The 25145-nt window shown below is 55.4% G+C and overlaps 1 protein-coding gene across 7 annotated transcripts; it reads left to right on the top strand.

Moving 5' to 3' along the window:
* The first annotated feature begins 1 nt into the window (after position 1).
* On the top strand, positions 2-23419 carry LARGE2 (LARGE xylosyl- and glucuronyltransferase 2). Of its 7 annotated transcripts, none has more exons than XM_085581812.1 (16): positions 2-117; positions 5535-5695; positions 16786-16959; positions 17252-17508; positions 17900-17982; positions 18256-18383; positions 18793-18960; positions 19116-19220; positions 19472-19584; positions 19688-19813; positions 19961-20116; positions 20232-20395; positions 20660-20938; positions 21279-21425; positions 21574-21769; positions 21877-23419. In XM_085581812.1, exons 3-16 carry the CDS (start codon positions 16860-16862, stop codon positions 22072-22074), a joined length of 2220 nt encoding a protein of 739 aa, XP_085437938.1. In that variant the 5' UTR covers positions 2-117; positions 5535-5695; positions 16786-16859; the 3' UTR covers positions 22075-23419. The 7 variants fall into 7 exon arrangements, with proteins under 7 accessions (XP_085437938.1, XP_085437941.1, XP_085437940.1 ...); XM_085581815.1 differs by having other exon boundaries at positions 5535-13219; XM_085581814.1 differs by having other exon boundaries at positions 5535-13698.
* The last annotated feature ends 1726 nt before the right edge of the window (positions 23420-25145 follow it).

Genomic DNA, 25145 nt, shown 5'->3' with positions numbered 1-25145 from the left:
TGCTTCCGGGGCCGCCCCCGCCGCGCCCCGCCCCGGCCAGCCGCGCCGGGCCGAGCGCCGAGCGGGCGATGGGCGGCGGGGCGGGGGTTTGAAGGAGCGGCGGCGGCAGCCGGGCAGGTAAGGACGGGCTGGGGGTGTCCCGGGCGGGGACGCAGTTGCCGCCGGGTGGGGAACCGGGCTGCGGTCAGTTTTGGGGGGCCGCGGGAAGGAGCCGTTCCTCGAGCGCTGCGGCGGGCGGGGGTCTGCCCACGCGTGGGTCTGGCGCTCCGCGGTACGGCGGGGGGGCGGTGTGCGGGGACCGGCCGTCCGTCGGGGGCTGCTTGGGCAGCTGCCGGGGCTGGCTGCGGCACCGGGAAAAAGTTCCCGGTGGCGCTGGGGAATGGGAGCGGGCACCGGGAGCGGTGCGTGCCCTTTCGGCACCCGCCGGGGAGCGGCGTGCGGCAACCCCCGTCCCAGCCGGGGGCTGCCATGGGCACCCGGGTCGCTGCTTGCCCGGCAGTGGGGAGCCTCGCTCCGCACCTGGCGAGGGCTGTGCGTGGGGAAAGGTGAGGTGTGACCGAGGAGGCAGGGACAGCCCCGCTCCGCTCGGGGCTGAACGGCCCGTGCGCATTCGCTGCTTGCGGAGCAGGGAAGGTGCTGCCCTGGGGGCACGGAAAGGTTGGGGGGCCTCGGGGACGGGGCTTTCATCCTCGCGTCCGTGCATGACAGTGTCTGTCCCCGCCCGGGCCCGGGGGGACGGGAGCGGGCAGCAGAAGGGCGGCGGTCGGGCCGTGCAGGGGGGCTCTCCTGGAGCCCACGCGGGACTCGCTCGGTGTTTGCCGCACCAGCACGGCTGTCCCCGCTGCAGGCGGCGGGAGGCGCGGGGCCCGTCTGGCTGCAGCCTGTTGCAGAAGTGGCTCCAGCCTGTGCCCGGTCCCGCCACCTTCCTCCTGCCGTGCCGTGCCCTGCCCCGGCTCTGCCTCCCGCTCGGCCGAGGCAGCCGGCCAGCGCCGCTGCCCGCAGCCGGGCCTGGCTCCGCACGCTGCCCGGGGCAAAGATCGGCGGTGCCCGTGGGCTAGGAGGCGCTTCGTGGCCTCTCGGGTGCGCACGGAGCTGGGCCGAGCCGCCCCTCCTTCCTCCTGTCCGGTTACCTCCGCACAATGGGCACAGTGTGTGCCTGCGGCTGCCTCGGCGGGAATTACAGTTGCATGGGCAGGCACTTTATCCTTCCTGATCTCTCCTCTTCCCCCGAGGGTTTGTTTTCCAGCAGGCTGAGTTCAAAAAGGGCACGAGATACCGCTGGCAAGCAGTCTGGCGCTAAACAAACCTTTTTAGTCAGAATCATACGGAATAGACCCAACTTTCTAGTCACATGCAGTGCTACCTGCGAGTTTCTCTGAATTTCACGGTGGCTGGGCTGCTACTGTAAGTGCGAAGGCGGGTGAGATAGCGCCAGAAGCTTGTGACAGAGGTTTCCAGCACAGCTTAGTGGGTAGGTGTGTGCTGCTGGTGACTCTAGGGGCATATCCAGTGCAGACTGCCAGAGCTGCTCTCCTTCAAGGAGATGCTCTAGCTCTGCCAGACAGCAATCTGAGAGCTGGCTGCCTAGGAGACTGCCAAAGACACCTTGTCTTCAGCCAGAGGTGAAGCTTGATGTACAAAGTCCTTGGGCTACTCTGAACAGCACAGCTAGATTCTGTCCCCGAATAAGGAGCATTTTGGCAGATGCTTTCTCTTCACCCCTTGCCCCCAAACTCTGTCCCACCAACTGTCATGTCCCCCTTTTGTTCATCTCCTGCTTGCAGCAAGTGAGTTTGGAGGACAGTTTGAATAGCATCAGCTGCCTTTTTATGGTAAGTATGTTGCAAGGGAGTACTGTAGGACGGGCAGCTTCTTAGACCAGCAGCAAGTCCATGGGACTGGGCAAGACTTAAATTGCCTTGGCTTATGGTGCTCATGGTGAGTGTGGCGGCAGGAGGTGAAAGGCTGGGTTGAAGGACGAGTTTCTCTCTTGACTGTGCCCAGAATGTTCTAGGTGCAACTCTTTCCTTAGTGCTTGCTGCCAGTCTGGGTGCTGAGGACTGATGGCTTGTGCTTACTGAAAATCCACTGGCAGTAGCTGAGGCCAAATAGTTTCAATGCTCTGATGATGAGGGGTGCAGGCTCAGCACTAACGGTAAGAAAAGAAGCAAACCAAAAAAAAGCAAATGTTCTGCCAGCCCATCTGTGGGTACAGTGCTGAAGTCCAGCTTGCTTGGCTGCCAGTGTCTTGCTCTTTGCTCAGATCCATGAGACCATGCCATTTCTGGGAAGCCTGACTCCGGGAACAGCACTGCCACGGGTATAAGGCAGGTCATCCTAAGTAAGCCTCAAAACACATCTTTCAGAGTGCTGGGGTGAGGATGTTTTTGTGCAGTACCTGCCAGGGCTGGAGCTGGGGAGCAGGATGGGGGAGGATACACTCAGTATATTGATTATTGGTTGTGTCTTGGGAGATGGGTAGTTGGGGTGGGAAGTAGATATTCTCCCCAACCTTATCTTCCTGCTCACCTTCCCCTGCCAGAAAGGAAGTGGCCTGGTAGTATGAGGTCAGGGATGTGAATCTTTTTGGCTGTGGTTGAAAGTGAGCAGTTGTGATGAAGAATGAGATGGCCTTTCTGGCCCTGTCTCTTTATGGCATGCCTTCCTGCCCTTTTCAGCTCTCACACCTTGGTCTGGCTATGTATTTTCTTTGCTTCTGGATGAGCTCAGGCAATAATTTGGGATAGGTAGAGATAAATTATGACTTGCTCCAAATAACCTGTAGATGGAGGCATGTCCTGGGAGTATTTTAGTCCCTGTTACATGAACCCTGCCTAGAATGGAAGGCCTTGTTCCCTCATGATATCCCACTGGAGGCCAACACCTTTCAGGAGAGTTCCAAATCTCTGTCCAAACGAGGAAACAAGGACAATGAAGCACACCATGCTCTGAGCATGGCAATGCTGGTGGTGGCAGCTTGTACTTCTGATCTTGGAAAGCCCTCCTAGGGTCTGGAAAGGTAACAGCTGGCAGGGGAAGCTGGTGGCGTAGTACCTAACTTCCTGAAGTGTTGCTGACAAGTCTGTTACTTGGAGCAGTAGTTTGACGGAAAGGGAAATGCAGGTCAAACAAGCTTAAGGGGCCTTTTAATGTGTGTTTTGACTTGGAGGCATTTTGTTGCTGTTCTCTGTCAGGGTGCCCCTGCCCTTCCCAGCTTAGCTCAGACTTGGCATCTCTGGAGAAAGACTCTTTTTGGCTTCCCAGGAGGAGTAACATGTCTGGCAATGTGTGCAGAGCCCTGCTGCGAGATACTGACTGCCTCCTGCCTCCAGATGCCTTTTCCAGAAAGCCATTTAGAGCCACAGATTGTTACTCGGATAACTCCCTTCCCTGATTCATTAGCAATGTGTAGTCTCTCCTGTAATACTCAAATCTGCCTGTGCCAAAGGCTGAAAGGGAGAGGCCATGTCTTTTAATAACCATGTGATGCAGTTGGAAAAAACTTTTGGACACGTAGTTCTCTGGTGGCCTGAGTTGATGGAAACACTCCAAGGGAGAGATACAACTGGGCCCTGAGGGAGAGGGTAACTGCTTGTGATTTCTGACCTTTCTTTCCCCCAGTATCACCCTAAGCTCTCCTGACCCCACCTGGAGAAGGCAGCAGACCTTGAGATCGGTCCCAGCATGCTGTGTATGTCCTGTGTGTGGTGCTGTGTAAATAACTGCTGGTGCCTGGGTTGCAGCTGTATGATGTGGGCTCTATCCTGGAAATGAGGCTCCTGCCATGTCTGAATGGGAACTCTGCTGTCCCAGAGATGCTGTGGTGGATTCCAGTGGACAGTGCTGCTGTGTGACAGGCACATATCTGGATCTCCCCACTCAGTATTATCTCTGCTGCAGGGGACTTTGCTTTTTGAACTCTTTGCTGTCGGAAGTACTCAGTGTTGTTGCCAGCAGCTTCTGCTTCCTAGCCCAGGTGGAGGGACTTGGCTCTTACCTGCTGAACTGGAAACATAAAGCTCTGGTAGCACCTGGGCGAGGGCTGTGGGGTGTATGCCAGAAGGTTTTGGCACTCTGGTTCATATGTTCCTACTGTTCCAGAAGTATCCATCTCCTAGGTTTCCCCTCGGAGACCCCTCTGGTCTGAGGTGGGAGCTGACCAATCAGGGCAAGCAGAGTGGGAATGATGGAGGAGACAGATGTCTGTTTACTGACATGTGCTGTAGAGTCCATACATATCCTCTCTCACTGGCTGCCACCTTGTAGCCAGAATCTGAGGGAGACGCAAAAAGCAGAAGTTTTGTTGGGCCTTGTTCCTGAAGAAGGGTTTTGCTGAGCACTGCAGTGCTGTACTTCACTCTTAAAATTGCTGGATTTCACTGTTCAGGTTGCAGCTGTTGTTACTATATTTTATTTCCAGCCCTTGTTGGGATTGATGTCACCTCCCTTCTGTCATATTGTGCTGCACCAGGCTGGTCTGGGGTTTGCTGTGGCTAGAGGGGTGCAGGAATACACCACACTGCACGCTTGTTTCTCTGTTTGGCCTTTTAAAACAGGTGGGACAGACCAGACCCATGCTTTTACTAGGTTTTTACCTGCTTTTAAGGTCCTTCTCCTGCTACGTCTTAGAGGAATGATGTGTGCATAGAGGGTCTTAAAAACAAAATTCCCAGTTCTTTTCCAATTCCTTTGCCTCAGCATATTAGTGTGTCTGTTCTTCTGTTTTGAGCTTTCTCCTGATAAGGAGCTAAGAATCCTTCTAGCCTCCTAGGAGAAGGGCTTCTCCATTTCATCCTGCAGTTATGGAATGTGTGCGCCCAACTCTGTGGCAGTTGGAGGAAAGAGGTGCACTGGAAAGACCTCAGCAGAGGAAGAGGATTTCCTCTGAGGAGGAGTAACATGTACAGACTGCTGTGCTCTCTTCAGCACAGGTTGCGTGTGTGATGTTTTTTGCCTGCTTTCTCTCTCCTCTGACTTTACTCCTTCTCTCTCCTTGTGTGAATCTATTTGGATAGACTCTCTTAACTGCCATTATGGGGCTGCCCAAAGCATGTCATGGGGGCTCAGGTTACTGGACAAAATAGTTAATCCCTTTATTGCCTCACAAGTTAGACACTTGCTGCTGCTATCATGTTTGAGGGGGGGCAGAGAACTTGCATCTCTCCCCCAGCCTCTGATGCTGCTGAAGGATTGGTGTGAAGACTCACTTGTGTTGAGATGGAACATGGTGGCTGTGGCTTTGCCAGCAATTCTGGGGACATGTGTACAGTCCTTCTTGCATGGGTGGGGAGGGGAATTTGCAAAGGACAGTGCAGAGAATTGGGATTGGGATTATGCAGCATGCAGGTAGTCATTGTCCCCTGTGCTGTCTGGGTAGCCTTGGGTGACACTGAGCTGTGCTTTGTGGCAGCTGGAGGATAGGGACAGGACCAAGGTGTTAGGTGCTCTTATCTGTGACTCCTGGATGTGCAGGGGCCTGTCCTCAGAACTCCCTTATGCAGTAGCTCTTCACGTGACTGTCTTTTGGGTTTCAGGTGACAGCATGCTCCAAAACTCTCAAGTACAGCTGAGATGTCTTATCTGCCCTTCAAGCTGAGAATCTTTGGTTAGAGGGGGGTCCTCACAGGCACCACCAGGCCGTGCCAACTTCTCCAGCTGTTCCTAGCCACTCCTGCAACATTGGCAGCCTTCAAAGGTTAGTCATCATGTATGTTAAGTAGGTGGTTTACATGTGGTTGCTCCCTGCTGTTTTAGTGCTTCTATGTCGGTATACAGGGGATAATCACATAGCAGAAGGGCTTGTGTCTGTAGATATTTGGGACCTGTGGGAGGCTCTGTAGACAACACTGGCACTTACAAGCCCCCATAGCCCAGTTCTCTGGAGGGAGGGACCAGATTCACCCCAGCAATCCTTTGAATAAAGTGTGATCCCATCTCTGCGGCTGTTCACCTGAGTGTGCATGTCTGGATCCTTCTCCCCAGACAATACTATGGTCTATTGCTTATTTCTTGCGTAGTGTGCAGTAAGTCACTGGAACCCAGACTGAGGAGCTGCAACAAGCTCTCTGGGCCAGGGAAGATGGGAAGACCCCCTTCTGAAGGCTGGGAGCTTGTGCTGGCATTGTTCTGTCCTAGCAGCTTCTTTTCCCTCTGTCACATCAAGTGTTTCTTTGGGGCCACTGTTCTCAGTGGCCACCTCTCTCTCCCTGTCCCTCATTAGTGTAGGGCTTGGCATGCCAGCAGGAGGGAGCCTCAGCAATGTCTGTGCCTTGATCCGATTTGTCAAGGCTCTTTCCCTTTTCTTCCTGTTCATTGAGGTCTGAAACAAAGCAAACAGAGGAGAGGAATTCCAAAGAATAGGAGTGAGGGAAGAGAGGAACGCTGGAGTGACAGGCTGCCCCTGCCTGCAGGCACCCCCCTGCCTTGGTCTGGTGGGGCAGAGCTGGTGGCAGAGCATTTCAGGAGGTGAGGACGCTCTTGGCTCTTCTATTCCCAGCTCTAGCACTAGCTGTCTTTCTCCCCACGGTGTGCTGTGGGGCTCCTTTCCTCACTGCTCAGGTAGCTTCCGGAGCCTCAGGCTTGCTGCCTACTCTGCACGGGTACATGTGCCTGAGCATAGCTTGAGGGAAGCAGGGCACTATTTGAACTGCTTTGTTTGTCTTGGGCTGTGGTAAAAGGTTTCCCTCTTTACCTGTGTCAGGAAATTTTCCCCTGCCAGGTAGATCCAAAGAAGCCCGACATGGAGCTGAATGTCCTGCCTGGGTGCCAGGGCAGTGAGGCACTGGCCCCTCCCCATCTTAGAGCCAGATAAGTGCTGGAACAAGGCCCTTTTGTGCAGACAGGTGTGTGAAGTGGAGACAAACGTGCTCTGGAGTTCATATTGTTTCCCAGGAGACAAGGAGACTTGGGAGTCATGGCCAGCTAGAAAAAGCTGCCACAGGTAAAGCTTTGTCCAGTCTGATATATATCCTTGCTCCCTCCTTTGTCATCCCCAGGCCATCACACAGTTTGCCCTTCATCCTGCCCCTGACCTTCCCATAGACAGGATCAGGAAAGGCAATAGGATGCTCAACAAGCCCAGTATGAAGCACTTGAGGTGAAATACACCCCTGCTAGTTGCACCCTCCCCTTGCATTTAAGCTGCAAGGAACAGCCTTTAAGACACAGTCTCTTCTTTCCTTTCCTTCTTCCTCCTTGTTTTCTACCTTCTGGCAATCTTTGCACTCACTCCATGGTTTAATTAAAGAGCAGAGCAAAGTGCTTAGACTCCAAAATGTGCAGATTAAGGGATTACTAATCCTCTTCCTCAAAGGGTGCTCACATCCTGTCCAGCCTGTTATCAAGCTTCTGTTCCCTGAGTGGAAACTTGGCCAAACTTGAGACCTCTACAGCTCTTCCTGCTTGCTGCACTGAGGAGGAAGGGCGAGGGGTGACAGGAGAGCCATGGGGGAGAAGCAAAGAGAGTTGTGGGTTTACAGAATTCTCATGTTGTGTTTGTAGTCACTGACTATCTTTGCTTTGTGTCCTGTTTTGTTTTGTTGCTCCAGGAGCAATAAAGCAGGGGTTTGGTGTTTTTCCTTAGTTTTTTTTTGCCTGCCGTCTTCTTATTCTGACAAAATAACCTTTCTGTCAGAGGAAGCAAATGCTTCCCTTTGTGTGTGTGCTTGTGTGTTTACTTGCTGGGTGATTTAGTTCAGGTGTGTGCCTTCCCTGTGCATACACCCCTCTCTTGATTTCCTAAGAGTCTTCTGTGCTCTTATTCCTTATGTATGCCCAAATGCTGCAGCACTGCTGAAAGAGCAGGGCTCCCTCACAGGAGTGGGAGGCTGATGCCTGGCAGTGCTGCATGAGGCTGGTCATATCCTCATCTGGGGAGGCTGAGATCCCTTTATAGGACATAGAGTGCCAGTGAGAAGGAGAAGGTGGAGTATTTGTGGATCCAGATGGAGGCACTGGGAGGGAAGTGGGAGTAGTGAGGATGAGTGTGGTGGGAAAGGTATGACTCCTCCCGGAAGCATCCTGGAAGACCTGATCACAGGATGGTCTGTGATGTTATACCTCTCCTGGTGCAGGCTGGGCACTTCACAGAGGTTGCACTTCTGTGGATTGCAGAAGACATGAGCTTTTGTCCTCAGCCACTCATGTGCTTGGTTGAGTTGAGCTATGCTGTTTCTTCCCTGCTTTTGTCCTTTGGTGTGCAAGTTCACAGTTTAGCTCAGCAGTGTGAGAAGCCCCAGGAACAGGAACACAAGGAGCAGCAGGAAGGGAGGAGGACTGGTAATGGTTTGGATGTTGGGAGTATTCTCCTTTCCATTGCCTGGCTTTTGGAACTGCCTCCCCTCTGCGATCCACTTCCCCTCCTTTTTGGCTCTTGTCAGTCACTGCCTCATTTCCAGTTTGCAAGACACCCTATATGGGTTTTTTTTTGCAGGTAAGTTTTGTGTCTTAGCCTGGACAACAGTTTTTTTTCTCCAGTGTTGTCAGAGTCTCTTGGCAACGTGCAAGTTTCTCTGTAGCTCAGACTCACTTCTGGTTGTACAAAACACCCAGGGCACCCTGAGTGGATGGCACTATTGCTGCTTGGGTTTTTTAGAGCCTGCCCCATTCTGGTTTGCTATTTATAGTGCAGTTGTTCCATTCCTGTGTGGATGAGCTCTGCTTTCAGCCTCACTTGGACATTGAGGGCACTGGTGCCAGGAATAGCTCTGGACAGGGAAGATATAGGAGTGGCTGCTTGAGCACAGCTCCCAGGTTGAGCTAGTCCCTTGTGGAAGAGGTACCAGGCTGCATCCATGAGCTCAGCTGCTTTTCATGCAGAGGAGAGGGGTTGCCTTTCCTTGTCAGTCAGTGCCTTGTGTACCTGCCTGCTGGGCTAGAGTTTGGCATTGTGAGAGATGGAATTTGGAACAGTCACTCAGTGACCGATACTGGCAGGACTAGTGAGGCACCATGGTGTCACGAGCCGATGGCATGAAGCTGTATCAGCAGAGGATTAGGTTGGTTGTTAGGAAAAACCCAGAGGGTAGCTGGGCACTGGAACAGGCTCCCCAGGGAAGTGGTCACAGCACCAAGCCTGACAGAGTTCAAGAAGCATTTGGACAATGCTCTCATGCACATGGTGTGATTTCTGAGGTTGTCCTGTGCTGAGCTGGGAGTTAGATTTGATGATCCTTGTGGGTCCCTTCCAACTCAAGATATCCTATGATTCTGTGCAGGGCAGTTGGCATGGGAAGCCCTGCTCCTAGCATGTCCTCGAAGCACTGACAGTGATCTTGTGTATCCTGAACTGCTGCCCACTGGGTGGTGGATCCCTTGTGGTGGGGTACCTGCCATTCCTTGCACAAGGCCCTGCACTCCTCTCCCCAGGGAATGTTTGATAACCCCGAGGGAACTCAAGCTAAGGTCTGAAAGGAGCCTGCAGCACAAAAAAAATCAACATCCTCCTCAGCACTGCTGCTTGGGCAAAGCTGCTCCAGCCTTTTGGCTCATGATGCTCTCAGCTTGTCTGGAGACCAGAGCTAGACAAATAATTAATTGCTTGATTTAGTGCCCAAAATGAAAAGCTGGAGGGAGAAAAACTCAACACAGACAAATTTGAGAGACCCTTTATCTTTTCTTTTAAATGCAATGCAGCTCAATTACAAACAAAACAATGCAAAATGAGACTTTTTTGCTTGGAAAACAAAGCATTTTGTTCTTGTCCAAAACTTGTAATGAAGGAGCAAATAGCTCTGAGCTGTCTGGAAACTGCAGTTTTCAATCAATAACTATTCAGCCAAAAACACTTACCCAGTTCTGCTGGTAACAATGAACAGCAGGCACCTGACAACCTGGCTCACAGCCATGCCCCTGGCACCTCCCCAGAGGTGGATGGTGTTGTACCTCTTGTGAGCTTTTCCAGGTAGAGTGCCAATATGGGGTTGTTGGAGTCCCTTTGTCTCATTTTTTTGGTGTAATTAACCTAATTAATTTTGTCTGAGGTGGTGCAGAATCGACAAGCGTGTGTAGGGGCTAAGTCTGGCCTGTTGTGCTGGGATATGGTCTCCCTTGTCCCATCAGGGAGCACCACCTTGTGCAGGATGTTCAAGAGCATTTCAAGAGAGCAGGGGGATGTGGGGTTAGTCCCTACCCATATGGGCACTGCTAGCTGGAAACTTGGGGTATCAGGACCACATGGGATGAAACTCCTACCCCTTGCTGTATTGGCATTTTGCCTGCTGGGTGTTCCAGCTTTGCTGATGGCAGAGCTGGAACTGGTGGAGGGCTTGCTGCAGGCTGACTTGGAGAAAAGCTGGAGTTTTTGGCTGCTGACCCTACTCAGCTCTGACCCCAGGAACTGCTGCAAGCCTGCAGCAGTGAGAGTGTCAGGAAATGGCAGGGTGAACAGGTATTGATGCCCGTAGCACATCCGGAGACCAGGACACGGTGAACTTAATGGGTTCAGAGCTGGCCATTAGCTGCAGCACAGACATCAGCAAAAATGCAGATAGTAGAAACCTAATCCCATCAAAGAGGAAGGGAGCTGGAGATCAGCCCCTGTTGCTGCCCCTGTTTCAAGAGGCAGTTGGGGTCCTCCTGCACAGTGCCTAGGTCTGGTCCCTCCTGTGCCAAGCTGTGCTGGCCAGGGAGGTGTGTGGAGGAGATTTGATTCAGGACTCTGTGGCCTGTGTCTGTCCTCCGTTAGGCTTGCACTTCACCAGGCCCAAAAAAAGGCCAGTCAGTGTTGATATTTCACCTGCTGAATATCCTCTTAGTATCAAATGCTAGTCCAGGGAGGACTAGCATTTGTAGTCCAGGGAGGTTAAGTTGGAAGCAACATGTTGAACAACTCCTCTGGGAGTTTTTTGGGATCCTTCCAGCTTCTTCTTGGGCTTAAGAGGAATGAGAGCACTTGGGGACTGTGTTGCTGTCTGGGTAGGCCCCCTTTACTTTGCCTGAGAGTTGTGGAAAAATGCAGCTGCCCAGCTTGTAAGCACCACAGGATGTCTGGTAGGCTTGGACCTCCTATGGCACACATATACATTCTGCTGGGCAGCTGGACCCTGTGCCTGGTTGCAGGCAGGGAGACTGACCTGCAAAAGCAGACTGTGTCCAGCAGGGCCTTGTGATCACAGTCCCTGCCTAGAGGAGCTGCTCCCCTGATACATTCCTGGGTTTCGGACATGAAGAGGGAAGCAGCAAGGCATTCCTGTCAGTCTCAGCCTGAACTTGCTGGTTTCCTCTGGAAACAAGACAACAGTACGGTGACAAGAGTCTCTGCTTCAGCCAAGCTTGGAGCTTCAGCACCCTTCAGAGACTTTTAGCTCCTCTTCCCCAAGTGATGTGGTTCTGCCAGAGAAGGAGAAGATGGCTTTTCAGTATGACCTCTGCAGAATAAAAAACTGAACTGAGAGAGGCAGAATTGTGTGTGTGGTAATCTTACAGGCTTGAGAAGAGCTTGATGTTTGAGAATGAGCTGTACCTGAGGCACAGCTGTCTATTGTTCCAGGAGGATCCTTTCCAGGATTTTCTCAACAGCTTGGTGGTGTCTGGGAGCAGTGGGGAGACAAGGATGCTTCCTCTTTTTACAGAATGTGTTGGTATCCAACTCTGTGAGTGCTGCTGGACCCTACCTCTGGAACATGGTGGCTCTTTTGCCAGAGGTTGCTCTTTCCAGGGAAATACAAAGGTGAAACTCTCACTTAGGCTTTGCTTATCATAAGACTGGGGAGGGAGGGACAGCATGGTAATCCGGAGCATGGGGTTTTAATCCTGCTCTCCTGGCCAAATTCCATTCCGCCTCTGTAAATTCCTGCAGCTACCCTGCTCTGCACTGCCTGTGTGGTATCTGCTGGATGGCATAGCCCCCCTCAAGTGGCAGCATTTCAGGCATGGGGAGCAGGACAGAGAGGTGACCCTGAATCATAAGGCACTTTGTCAGATGGGTGCTGCAGTACACACTTTAAAGATGATCTGCTGAATGAGGAACCAGCCTTCCCCCTCCCTCTTTGTAAGAGCAAAGTGATTGTCCCCAGTTGCCTCTCTTCAAAGTGCCTCTTCTGAGTTGCCAGTCTGGCTGTCCAACTCTTGTCGCAGCTTTCGGGCCCTTTCTCACCTTCTGCAAACCTGGGAAGCTGTTGTGTTGGACTTCTACTGAGGCAATCTAAGCAGGTCAGCTAAACTGTCACTCTTCCAAAAATGAGACCTGGGAGAAGAATTTGCAGTTTCTGTCACCTACAGCTAGGTAAGACAACAGGCACCATGAAATCATTCTCCTGGCTGCCCTGCAGCTCTTTACTAGGAACAGCCAGACTGTCTCTTCACTTGTAATGCCTATAGGGGAGGCAGTAGAGGGGGAAGCAAGCCTGGGACTGTCCCTATGCCCCTTCAGGCCTCTGGCTTGGTACCCACAGACAGTGTAGTTGTGCCTCAGTGTCCCTCTGCAGATACACATTAGCTCTAGAGGAGATAACAGGCTGAGACACCTACCATGAGCCTTGCTGCCAAATGTGATGTTGTGGGAAAACAGAGCTGCTCCCGTCTGTGCTTTCAGGGCTGGAGAAAACATGGTAATGTGATGGCAAAATTTCCACTGCCAGCTCTCCCTAAACATTAACTGCTCACCTGATTATTACTGAGCCGTAGAGAGCGAAGGCCATTTAGGCTGAGTGATGGGGCCTACAAAGAAAAGGGGATTTCCTGCAAAAGTGTGGATCTTGTAGGAGTAGAATGCCAGCACGTGGGCAGCTCTCAGGGGGAGCCAGGGGAAAGCAAAGTGGCTGCACTTTCCCAGGAATGAAGGTTGCTTTTGCGTGGAAGGGTGGCCGGCATACAGCCAGCTTTGGGCTCCTGCCCACGCCTCAGAGGTTGGTGTGAGCATGCACTGGTGTTTGTGCAGCTGCCCAGCTCTGCTAGCATGAAATTCCCTGTCCCCTGGCCATTCCCCTGTTGTCACTGGAGGCAGGGTGTCCCAGGCATGAGACAAGACCTGGGTCCTGCCTGCCCCTTCCCTGGTATCCACCCTGGTCAGCTTCTTCCAGCTAGAGAGGGGACAGGGGTGCCTTTTTCCCAGTGGCTGTATCCCCTGATCCCTGCTGAAGCAGGAGGTGCTTGCTCCTGGGAAGAATGTGGGGGAGGGAGGATAACCTGCTGTGAACAGCACTTCTGCCCCGCACCCGCTGGGGTTGGAAGCTGGCAGTATTGGGAAACCTCTCGTCTTACTGCTGGCTGCGCTTGTCTGGTGAGCAAGGAGACCGAGGAGGGAGGGCGGAGAGGCCCATGCCGAGACTGCAGGGACAGGGATGGGTAGAGCCGGGAGCTTTCCGTGCTGTGCCATGGCTGCTGGTACCCGCTGTGCCTCTTGCCAAGGAGCTGCTTCCAGCCTTGCCCTCCGCTTGCTGTGCCTGTAATGTTTCAGAGGAGGAGAGGCTATGTAGCTGCCTTCTGGTTTGTCATCTTCACCTCCATGAACACCCCAAAAATGCCCCTGCCGTGCCTGTGCTCCCCAGCAGCCTACCTGTTCCTGCCCTGGCTGGAGAGGGTCGCTGGGTCTCAAAGCACTGGCTCTTGGTGCTGGGAGCAAACAAGCTTTGGTGGCTAGGACAAGCGTGTGGAGAGGCTGTGGAGGTCGGCCGGAGCACGAGGTGAAAGGTTTCCCCTGCTGAAGCGGTGCTGCTGGCAGTGGGCTGCAGGAGGGTCTGGACTGCTCCCAAAGCATGGGTAAGCCCTGCGTGGCCACCGCCTCATCTGGAGCACATGATGGACACGGTGGGGCAGGGGCAGGACGGTTCCGGGAGCTGAGCACGGCCCCGGGGCGGCTGGGGGAGCAGGAGAAGGAAGGGCCCCTGCCCTGGGGAGCCGCCGGCTCAGAGGAGCAGCAGGGCAGCCCGGGCGTTTCCTCTGCCTGCCGGGGCAGGGCTGGGCTGAAGGGCGCTGCTGAGGGGCGCTGCCCGCTGTCGCGGGCTGTGCAAGGGCAGGCGGGAGCTGCCCGGGCGGGCGGGGAGCGCGCCTCCCGGGGCGGCCTCTGCGCGCCGCGGTGGCTGCGCGGGCAGGCCGGGGCGCGCCGCGCCGCTCCGGGCTCCGGGGTGGGGGCAGCTCACACTGCATCGCAGCGCTGTGCCGGTGCTCCGCATCCCACTCCTCTGCCTGCTGCCCGTCCCGGCCTTCTCCCACCGCACCCGGCCCTCTCCAGACCGTACTGGACACCCCCAGCAAGGGCTTCTCCTCCTGCTCCAGCCGTGGGGCCGGCGCGGTGGGGACGGGGGGAGCTGCAGGTAGAGCCTCTCTTTGCATAGTTAGCATTCCCAGCCCCGGCCTCCTGCTCCGCCTTCCACCATCCTGCTCACTCCTGGTACGCTGGGCAGGTCTGGTTGAACACTGCACCCTTTCAGTGAGCCCTGCTCTTCTGAGCCAGAGCAAGGATGAGACAGCAGGGGAACAGTTCCTTCTGTTTCAGGTCCACACTGGAGCTTCCATTCTGCTGAGCTGATGGGCAAGTACTCTGATGGTGGCCAGTATCTCTTCTCTCTGGGTAGCAAAAACGTCTGCATCCCCCACCCTCACCATATTTGCATCCCAAGTAGGCCGTGGAGCTACTCTTTCCTAGTCATGGGGAGAACAGGTGGGCTCTGCCGCCATCCCAAGGCCCCCAAAGATCTCTCAGTGAGGATAAAATCTTCTCCACCTGCCCAAATAAAGGAGGAGGCAGGTGCTAGGAAGGGGGTAGATAGTCCTGATGCTTCCTTTTTTCACTGTGAAGGAGGAATATTGAGGCCTGGGAGTGGGAAGGGAGGTGGAAGGAGGATGGATTCCTCCCAATTTACTTTGGGCAACTCTGTGCCCCTGGCGCTGGGGGCTCTTGAGTAGAAAGCGAATTTAATCTCTTGTTTTGTTTGTTCTTTCTTCCTCTGAAAGGGGGGCCAGCGAGTGTGCGGGGGGAGCTTGGGTTTGAGAGCAGGGAGGAGGGGGAAAGTGTCAGATCTAGAAGGGAGGAGTAAAGGGAGGACAGGGAACGGCAGCCCGGGAGGGAGCAGTAGCAGAGGGCTGCCAGCCGGCTTAGGAGGCGCCGGGGAAGGAGGAGGTGAGGGGAGAGGCAGGTAAGGAAATCAGCGCCTGCGGGGAAGGCAAGCAGCCAGGTGAGGAGCAGGACAAGGGATGGCCGGAGGGGTGGTAGTGTTATGAGGTGGGGGTTGGATGGATCCTTGAGTGCCTCTGGGAGAGGTTGTGAAAACTGAGTTGCTGCTGGTCCCATCTGGTCCCGCAGAATTGCCATCCTAGCAGTGTGTCTGCATGCAGGCTGGGGACAGTGTGCCATTTCTGCAGTGAGGGGCCACGGGGGCAGGTGGGAGCGGGATGGGTGCTGCTGCGTGCCATCACCTTCTCTCTGTTTGTGCTAAAGTTGCTCTCCTGCCCCTCAGCTTCCCGTGGGTGCTGCTGACCTCCTTGGCCTTTCCTCACCATGCCCCCCTGCCATTCCCCTCCAGCCTGGCCTGAACAGCCCTCCAACTTTGTGTGAACCTTGGCATGTGGGATGGGAGACAGGCTGGCAGCAGCATGAGGAGATCTCACTATGCCCAGCGTGGCCCGTGGCTGTGGCAGGGAGAAGGGGTGCCTGGGCCTGGTGTGCTCCATGTGTCCGCTCCCCTTTCCCTGCCGTGCCTGTGCATGGCCTGCTCTGTAGAGCACAAAAGCAGGTCAAGCCCGGGCCTGGCTTGCACGGGGCTGTGATACCAGTAGACACCTTGTCTGCCAGGAAAAGGGGTGCAGCTCTGTGGGACCGTGCTCCGGGAGCTCAGCTGTATGTCCAGTGGGCTGGCATGGCCACGTTCCCGCGGGCTGGCCATGCCCCAGCCCTTATAGAGCCTGAGTGTCCTTCCGTGAGGGTGGATGGGGCCATCCGTCTGCAATTCTCCAGCGGGCTGGAGCTTGCACCCGGCCCCAGGGGCCGCGGGGAGGGTCGGGGGCGGCGGTGTGTGTTCTCCTAGGCTCCAGCCCCCGCGGCCCCACGGGCATCTGCACATCAATGGGCTCCAGCGGGCTGTGTGCAGGGGGGAGCAGACCCTAATCCGGCCCATTCAGCCCGAGGGCAGCTTTTGTTGTCCAGATGTTGCAGCGCCGAGGGCGCGGAGCGCGGGCAGGCTGCGGTGGGGCGCAGCGTCTCGTCCCCGCGGGGTTTTGGGGTCCCGGGCGCCCGGCCCCGGGGTCCGTCCGGGCGGGAGCAGGGCTCTGCCCCTCGGGGCGGCGGAGGGAAAGCGGCGTGACACGCGTGGCACAGCCGCGGCGGGGCGAGGAGGCTGCCCCGGGCGTTTGGGGTTTTGCCATCGAAGTGGGCGGGCGGCGCTTGGGTGCGGGAGTTTCCCGAGCCCCCAGGCCCTGCGTGGGCCGCGCCCCTCCCACGGGCAGGCTCCGGGACCGCCGCACAGCTCGGCAGGGCCTCTTAGCATTATTACCTCTCCCCTTCTCTGTGAGCCCTAGGCCTGTGGGATGGCAGGGAGCAAGGCACAAAGCAGGGGTAAAATCTCTTGGAAACCCCTTCCTATCCCCATTCCCCTCCATGTTTGAGGTGTTCCCCCCCCAACAGGCTCTGCAGTCCAGTCTGGATGGTGGAACAAGTCTTGGGGGGGGTAAATGTTCCATCGTGGGGAGGAGTGTGCTGTCTGGAGAGGTAGTGGGTGTCTGTTTTGCTGCTGCAGTTGCCCAGGTATTGTCTTGGAGGGAGCAGGTGATGGAGGATGTCCTGCTGGGGAGATTTTGGCACACCTGGGGTAAGGGCTACTGGTGAGACTTCTCTTTTCCCGTCCCTCACAGGCTCTAGGATGCCAGGGCCAGCCGGACTTGGGTTGCCCACCTGATCCTTGTTGATCGTGTCCTGCCAGCACATCATGTTGCGCTCCTGGCGCATGAAGCTGAAGTTGCTGCTCGCCACAGTGACCCTGGCCATTCTCCTCTCCTGGCTCTACCTCTTTGTGGGAAACCTCGAATGTGAGTGAGTCCTTCTCATCCTCCTCAGATCAAGGGACAGTCCACAACAGAGGGTAGGCAGCAGGAGATTAGGCCTTGGGGTGGTTGCTGTGGCCATGCAAGTCACTGCAGGTGTATCTGACTTTAGGACATCTCCAGGGACACCTCTGGAGATCAGGAGAACAGATATAAGCTGTTGGCTGGGCACTTGTGAGGCGTGCTGGAACCTCTCAGTTGTGGGTCTGCCCCAGCATTCACATCTGGGCTCTCCTGGCCTTGCCATGCCCATGGCATGCCCCTATCTCTTCCACAGATGGCCGCTTCCTCCTGCTGCCCCCCTGTCTGGGCGAGCAGCCGAGCCGGGATGTGGAGCGCGAGGCGCTGGCCTCACGTGTGCGCAGGGTGGAGGAGGAGAATCAGCAGCTCCGGCTGCAGCTTGGCCAGGCTCAGGCAGAGGGCAGCGATGGCAGCCCGCAGTGGGGGGCTTCTGCTGAGGACAGAGACCCCCCTGGGGGCGAGAGGAGCAACCACACGGCTTGTCCTAAGCAGCGGACAGTGCACAAGTGTGAGGTGGGTGATGGCACCAGCACGGTGGCATTGTGGATAGGGAATGTTGCGTGGGAGGCTGGGACCCTTTGGAGTGTGGATATATGAGCAGCTCACTTGGCACTGCTGTCCCTGTGATCTGACCATGCTGGGGCCTCATCCTGGGTCTCCACGGAGCTCGGTGGGTGAGGGCATTTTCCTTCTCCAGAGGAGGAGATCAGACAGGAGGAGTGGCAGCAAGACTCCTGCTCCCCGCTTCTGAGTTAGGGAACTCCCACCTCTCTTTGGGGCTCCTTCTGCATGGGAAAGGTTGGGTTTTGAAGCTTCTTCCTGTAGTGTGGTCCCAGGCAGGAGCTGACAGCCCCTGCAAGGAGGGGGTGCCAGTCTCAAAAAGGCACCATTTGTCTTTGGGCAGCTCCTTCATGTCGCGATTGTGTGTGCTGGGCACAACGCGAGCCGGGACGTGGTCACCCTGGTGAAATCCATCCTCTTCCACAGGTAATGGGGACATGTTGTGCTGGAAGCCTGCTAGTTGGGGTTCTCAGATGAGCTGCTGCAGGCTGCAGCGGGTCAGTGCTCCAGAAGAGGGGCTCTAGGACCTCTCTCTACCCTTGTGCCACTGCTTAGTGGGACAGAGTGGAATTTGTTTCCCCCAGAGGGTTTTTTTTCCATTTGCCTCCTCAGCTGATGTCTGTCCCATGTGTGGGATGGGGACCTACGTCCTTTTCATTCTGCTGTGTTGCTGAATGTTGCTGTGCTTGCCCTTGGCAGGAAAAACCCCCTCCACTTTCACTTCATCACGGATTCGGTGGCCCACCAGATCCTCCAGACACTCTTCCAGTCCTGGATGGTGCCTTCCGTCCATGTCAGCTTCTACAATGCTGATGACTTGAAGGCAGGTGTTTGTCCTCCCTTTACCCTGTCCCAAGCCAATGCTTAGAGGAGGGATGAGTGGATGGAGGGTGAATAACTTTTTCTTGCTGATCCCTGGCTCACCCTGTCCTCTTTCTGGGCTTGTTTCTGGTGCTGCTGAGAGGGGAGCACAAGGCTAGTACTGGCGGGGTGGGGAGGTGCCTTGCAGTAGCAGTGCCTCTGTGGCAGAACTGAATGCCCCAGTGAGACACTAGGGTCCATGTGGGGGTTCTGGTGGCTGGAGGAAATGCTTCAGGCTCAGCTGGCTCCACAGCTCTGCATGCCCTTCTGTTGTTGGCCTCCTCTGCATGGGGTTCCGGGACATGCAGCTGTCCTGCCTGGGCAGGGGAAGGGCATGGCCATGCCCAGCCCTGAGGTGTGTTGCCTTGCAGCCAGAGGTGTCATGGATCCCCAACAAGCACTACTCTGGCATCTACGGGCTGATGAAGCTGACGCTTACCAAGGCACTACCATCCAACCTCTCCAAGGTCATTGTCTTGGACACAGACATCACCTTTGCTACCGACATCGCAGAGCTCTGGGCTGTCTTCAGAAAGTTTTCTGGTGAGGACAGGATGCCCCTGAGGCCCTGGCAGGGCCTTGGATGTTTGGCTCAGTGTGGCAGTGCCTGCCTGCCACAGCACCAGCATAGTGGGTTTGCTTGGGCCCTCTGAACCAACAGCAAGTTGAGCTGCATCCATGTCCCTCTGTTTCCTCAGAAAAGCAGGTGATTGGGCTGGTGGAGAACCAAAGTGACTGGTACTTAGGCAACCTGTGGAAAAACCACAAACCGTGGCCAGCCCTGGGACGCGGCTTCAACACGGGTGAGTGTGGGCTGCCAGGGTGGCAGGTGCAGCCTCATGGCACATGCAGCTGAGGTGGTATTTGGCACAGGGAGACTGGGAGATGCTGAAGTAAAGTAGGGAAGTGGTGGGTACAAGAGGAGTGCTACAGCATCCCAGGGTTGTGGGTAGGCACAGAGAACTGGCATGTCCCAGGGGCTGAAGGCATGCAGGCAGCTGTGCCTCAGCTCTGTAGTGGCTGGGTGCTCTCAGTGCCCTCTTCCCCTGGCCAGGGGTGATCCTGCTCCTGCTGGACCGCCTGCGTCGCCTGGGCTGGGAGCAGATGTGGCGGCTGACAGCAGAGCGGGAGCTCATGAGCATGCTCTCCACCTCGCTGGCTGATCAGGTAACTGTCCTTCCTCTGAGACAGGCTGGTCCTTCTGCATTCCCACAGCACTGCACAGGGGATCTTCCTCATCCACCCTTGCACTCACCTTTCTCTCTCCTAGGATATCTTCAATGCGGTGATCAAGCAGGACCCATCCCTGGTGTACCGGCTTCCCTGCTTCTGGAATGTGCAGCTCTCTGATCACACCCGCTCAGAGCAGTGCTACACTGAGCTCTCAGATCTCAAGGTGGGTGGGGTTGCCGCTTTGAGACTGCGGAGAGCCTGAAGGACCATGCAGGCACTGGAAGTCCAGGGGAGTCAGCATGGGGTCTGAGGGCTTGGGAAGCCTGGTGCTGCTGACTTCCCTTACGTGGGTTGACATACTACTGCTCAGGTAATCCACTGGAACTCGCCCAAGAAGCTGCGGGTGAAGAACAAGCATGTGGAGTTCTTCCGTAACCTCTATCTGACCTTCCTGGAGTACGATGGGAACCTGCTGCGCAGGGAGCTTTTTGGCTGTGCCAGTCTTCCCAGCCCACCCAGGGACCAGGTGAGGCTGACTGCAACTCTGCCCCTAGCCCAGAGCTTTGGGTGGGCAGAGACCTCCCCAGAGCTTTGGGTGGGCAGAGACCTTCCTACTGTCCCTCACCTTCATGGTGTTGCAGTTGCAGCAGGCACTGGAGGAGTTGGATGAGGACGATCCCTGCTATGACTTCCGCCAGCAGCACCTCATGCAGCACCGCATCCACCTGTTCTTCCTGCAGTATGAGTTCCTGGCCCTTCCCAACCCCACCGATGTCACCCTCGTGGCCCAGCTCTCCATGGACAGGTACTTGCTAGTAGGACTGGTGGGAGGTTGGAATCCACCTCCACTCCTCTGGGCAGGCTCTACAGCTTTGGAGCTACCAGGGAATCTCATTTCATCATTTTCACACCAGCATGGGGCGGTGAGAAACAGCACCCCAAGCTGGGAACATCAGCTCTTCCTGCACCCTCCTGAACCGGCACGCGGCTCTCTGGAGGCGCCCAGTTCTGGGTTTGGTTCAGGAGCTGCCGCAGGGCAGATCTGCTCAGGCTGTGCCCTGTGCTCCAGGTTACAGATGCTGGAGGCCATCTGCAAGCACTGGGCAGGCCCCATCAGCCTGGCGCTCTACATGTCCGATGCCGAGGCACAGCAGTTCCTGCGCTACGCCCAGGCCTCGGAGGTGCTGAGCGCCCGCCGCAACGTCGCCTACCACATTGTCTACAAGGAGGGGCAGTTCTACCCCATCAACCTCCTGCGCAACGTGGCCTTGGCCAACACGCAGACGCCGTACGTCTTCCTGACTGACATCGACTTCCTGCCTATGTATGGCCTCTACGATTACCTCAGGTAAGGCTTTTTCCAGCTGGCTCTTGCTCAGCCTGCTGGGTTCCCCAAGCACCAGAGTTTTCAGGAAATGCCCTGGGTAGCAGCTCTCAATATGCAGAAGCTGTTTCATGTGTGTTCAGCCTTGGGGTCCTGCCTTTACTTCTGTCAGACACCAGCAGATGAGGAAGGAGCTGTGGCTGTGAGGGATCCCCTGCTCCTCCTATCCCTGCGTGGTACCACTGCAAATTCTCAAAACCCATTAATACCCGTGTGGAGCAGTAGGCAGGCTGGAGGGGCTGAGGGAAGGAGGCTGTGGCCAAGCCTCAGTCAGGGAGACCTCACACCCTTCCTACTACCACAGGAACTCCATCCAACAGCTGGAGCTGCCCCAGAGGAAGGCAGCTCTCATTGTGCCAGCATTTGAGACCCTGCACTACCGTCTGACCTTTCCCAAATCCAAAGCAGAACTGCTCTCCATGCTGGACATGGGCTCCCTCTACACCTTCAGGTAGGGACTAGCACTGTCCCTCCACCCAAGCAGAAGCCAGCTGTGTACTCCTGTGACTTGGGGCTGTGCACCCCCTGTCTCAGAGGGAGGTAGCAGACCCTCTGCATCCTCTACTGTCTCAGTCTCTCATTTCCATCTCTCCCCGTAGGTACCACGTGTGGCCAAAAGGCCACGCCCCAACGGACTACGCCAAATGGCGGACGGCCACCGTGCCCTATCGCGTGGCATGGCAGCCAGACTTTGAGCCTTACGTTGTAGTGAGGCGAGACTGCCCCAAGTATGACCAGAGGTTCGTCGGCTTCGGCTGGAACAAAGTCTCCCACATCATGGAGCTGGATGCGCAGGTGGGTGAGGGGCTCCCGGCACCGCTGGGTGTTGGGGGCCTGTGGCTGGGCAGTGACATGCTGGTACCACCAACCAGTGATGGTAAGTGCTGCTGCTCTATCCCCAGGAGTATGAGCTGCTGGTCCTGCCCAATGCCTTCATGATCCACATGCCCCATGCCCCCAGCTTCGACATCTCCAAGTTCCGCCTGAGCGCAGGGTACCGGGGCTGCCTGCAGACACTGCGGGAGGAGTTCCACCAGGACCTGTCACGGCGGTACGGGGCTGCTGCACTCAAATACCTCACTGCCGAGAGGAGCCTGTGACGCCTGGGGACAGTGGCTGCGGGGTACAAGCAGCACACTGGAGAAGGGAGGATGCAGGGCCTCCCTCTGCCTCTGCCCACCGCCACAGCCCAGCCCGAGGGAGCAGAGGCAGCAGCACAGCCTCTCCAGCCCACCAAAGGGATGCCTGTAGATAAGATGGAAGACATCAGCTGCAAGAACAGGCAGTGCCTGCAGGTCAAGCTGCTCCAGCCTTCCTGTGTTACAGGGGAACCTCCCCATGCCAGGGGCCAGGGGTGGGGTCTCCTCCCTTCCTTTTAGCCAATGTGGATTCCCAGTCTTTGTTAGCTCACCTCACCTTGAGGCCTGGCTCCTGCAGAGATCTGGGAGCTGTACAGTACCCTGTTCTGCCTCTGCTCAATGGCCCCAGGCCTCAGTCCACACAGCCCTCAGGAGCTTTGATGAGTTGGAGATGAGGTTGTAGAACAGCCCTTCATGTCCTTGTGGAGCAGGCTCAGAGGAAGCTCCCAGCGCCGTGGGAGGAGTGGCCAGGGAGTACTGCAAGTAGTTGGAGCCTTGGTTCAAACCCAGGTCAAGGCTGGCTGGTTAATAGGGGGAAATATTATTATTCCCCATCTCTATGGATGCAGTCTCCAGTGGAGCTGGCCCCATACAGGTGGTGTGGGCATCACCCAGAGCAGGATGAGCTCCCAGACCAGGATGGGCTGTCTGAGCTCCCAGGATGGACCTGCACTTCCCATGGAGTAGCCATGATGGTGACAGACCCAGTCTTGTGCTGGTATTGCCCCACAGGGCAGGGCTGCCAGCCATCCCCATGGGCAGAACAGCAGCTTCATGGGCCAGCACAAGCTGGGAGAAGTTTCTGGTGAGGACCACCCTGCTCCTCCCCAGCTCTCAGCAGCACAGTTGTTGCCATCAGCAATCAGGGACATGGCTAACACTGGACAAGACTAAACACTGTTGCAGGAGCCCCATGCTGGAAGCAGCTTGACTGGACACTGTTCTACTGCTATCACACACTGGAGCACAGAGGATGCATTGCTTTCCTCGCACTATTTAAATTATTTAATACTTTTCTCATAAGAATTCAGTAATTAGGATTTCTGGGTTTTATTTTTAATCTTTTCTTCTTCTCAGATGATTTTGCTGGTGGCCCTGGAGGCTCTCCAGGCCAGTTGCTGCTGCAGTCACCACTGTTCTCTTCTTAGCTTTGCTCTGGGCTGTACAGGGTGAGGATTTCCGTCCATGGTGGGAGCAGCTAAGAGGAACCATAGAAAGTGCGGGGTATGGAAAGGGCACAAGCGCCTCTTGCTTATTCTCTCTTTTTAATTTAATTTTTAAATTAAAGCTTTTTTATTCTTTTTCACATTCTTGTTAAAACTGCCTGGTTATTAATTTTTTTCTGCTGTGAACCTGCACATGTCCCCTGGAGGGAAGGCAGCAGGAGGAGAGCAATGGAGGAGTAGCCCAAGGCACACAGGTGCCCTGCCAGCTCTGAAAGGGCTGGTGGTGCTGACTGAGGTGGGCCTAAGGCTGATGGTTCCTGTGCTGCAGTGGGACCCAGGCAGCCTGCCTGCACAGCCAGCACCCCTGAGCTGGAGCCTGGGGCATCACAGCTTAGACACAGAGTCTGTTTAATCACACCCAAGTAGAAGATGTGGTTTCATGTGGCAGTGCTGCAGCTTGTCCTTGAAAGCCTTGACTTTAAGAGACTCTTGGGAATAAAAGCCAGCTCTGAGGCCCCACGAGACACCAGCCTTGCTTCTGCAGGGGGGAGGACGAGGATGGTTTGCCAGGAGTAAGTGTTGAGGCTTTATTTGGGAAAGGGCTGTGAAGACATTGCTCATCACTGTGAAGCCAAGGGCAGCTCCACCTCACCAGTCCTTAGCAGGCAGCTTTTGTTTAATACAGCTCAAGCTCACTGATACTATGCTGCTGCTGTACTAAGCAAGATCAAAGGGTTTGATCAGATCTAGACACTGCTAGAGCCATGGTGGAGCAGGGCTGAGATGGAGCAGACCTCTTCCAGCTGACTCCTTGGTAGATAGGAGGCAATGGAAATGCCGGCTTGTGGTTGTTTTGGAAGGTGCACTGGTATGCCTGGAGCAGGAGGGCTGTACACCATGATTTTCAGATTATCCTTTCCAGCCCTGACAGTCACTAGCCCAAAATGTTCCTGCAAGGGTGGAGGTACCTGGAAGTAAGCCCAGCTTGGGCTGGTCTCCATGTGCCCTCTGCCGGGCAGCATCAGCTGGGAGGCACCCAGCGAGTCAGAGCCAGGGAGATTGAACTGAGCACAGCCCCTTTTGGAGCTAAAATTCATTTCTCCTAACGTAGTGCCCTTCTCGCTGCCAAGAAAATGAGCCAGGGTGTTACACAGCCCTTGCAGAGCCATGCTCAGACACCCCTCCTGGGACTGGGGACTTGCTATGGGCACTGCTACAACCCCTGTGCCTGTGGGACCCACTGTCCCCTCCTGGTACATACAGCTAAGGAGACAAGATATTTTACTGTGTTTTATTTAGTAAAATGTTAAAATAAATAAATACAAATTGATCAGATGCTCTGTACCCCCTCCCCCCAACTTTAATTTGCTAAAATCTAAACACATTTGTACCAAAACTGAAACCACAAGGAACCTGAAGGCAGCAGATACTGCAGATCACTATGAGCATCAGGCTAAAAAAAATAGAGATATTTAAAAAACCCAAACCAGTTCACAAGTGGGTGTTCTCATGGTGTGATTCTGTGACAACAGAGCAGTACCAGTCAGAAAGGGCATTTTACACCAGGGCCCACAAGGAAGGGAGATTGGTGGGGGATGGGACAGCACAGGTGCCACTGGCTCATCAAGGACAGAGCCCCTGGCTTTGCCATTAGAAACCCGGCTGCTGTCATCCTGTGCAGCACCAGGCCCATGGCTACAGGGACAGCACTGCCAGAACAAGGAGCTGGTTGCCAAAATCCCCTGGAAAAATCAGACAGACTGGGATAAGGACCAGGCTCAGACATAGAGCCCTTCAGGGTGAACTCCTGCTCTGGAAACATGCCAGGACTCCCGTTTTACAGCTCAGTTCTGGTAAAACACCAGG

This window comes from Lonchura striata, chromosome 5, assembly GCF_050655825.1.
Source record: "Lonchura striata isolate lonStrDom1 chromosome 5, ASM5065582v1, whole genome shotgun sequence".
In the NCBI taxonomy this organism is placed as follows: Eukaryota; Metazoa; Chordata; class Aves; order Passeriformes; family Estrildidae; genus Lonchura; species Lonchura striata.
Note: the sequence above shows the minus strand (reverse complement) of the source record. Positions and strands in the feature narration are given on the sequence as shown.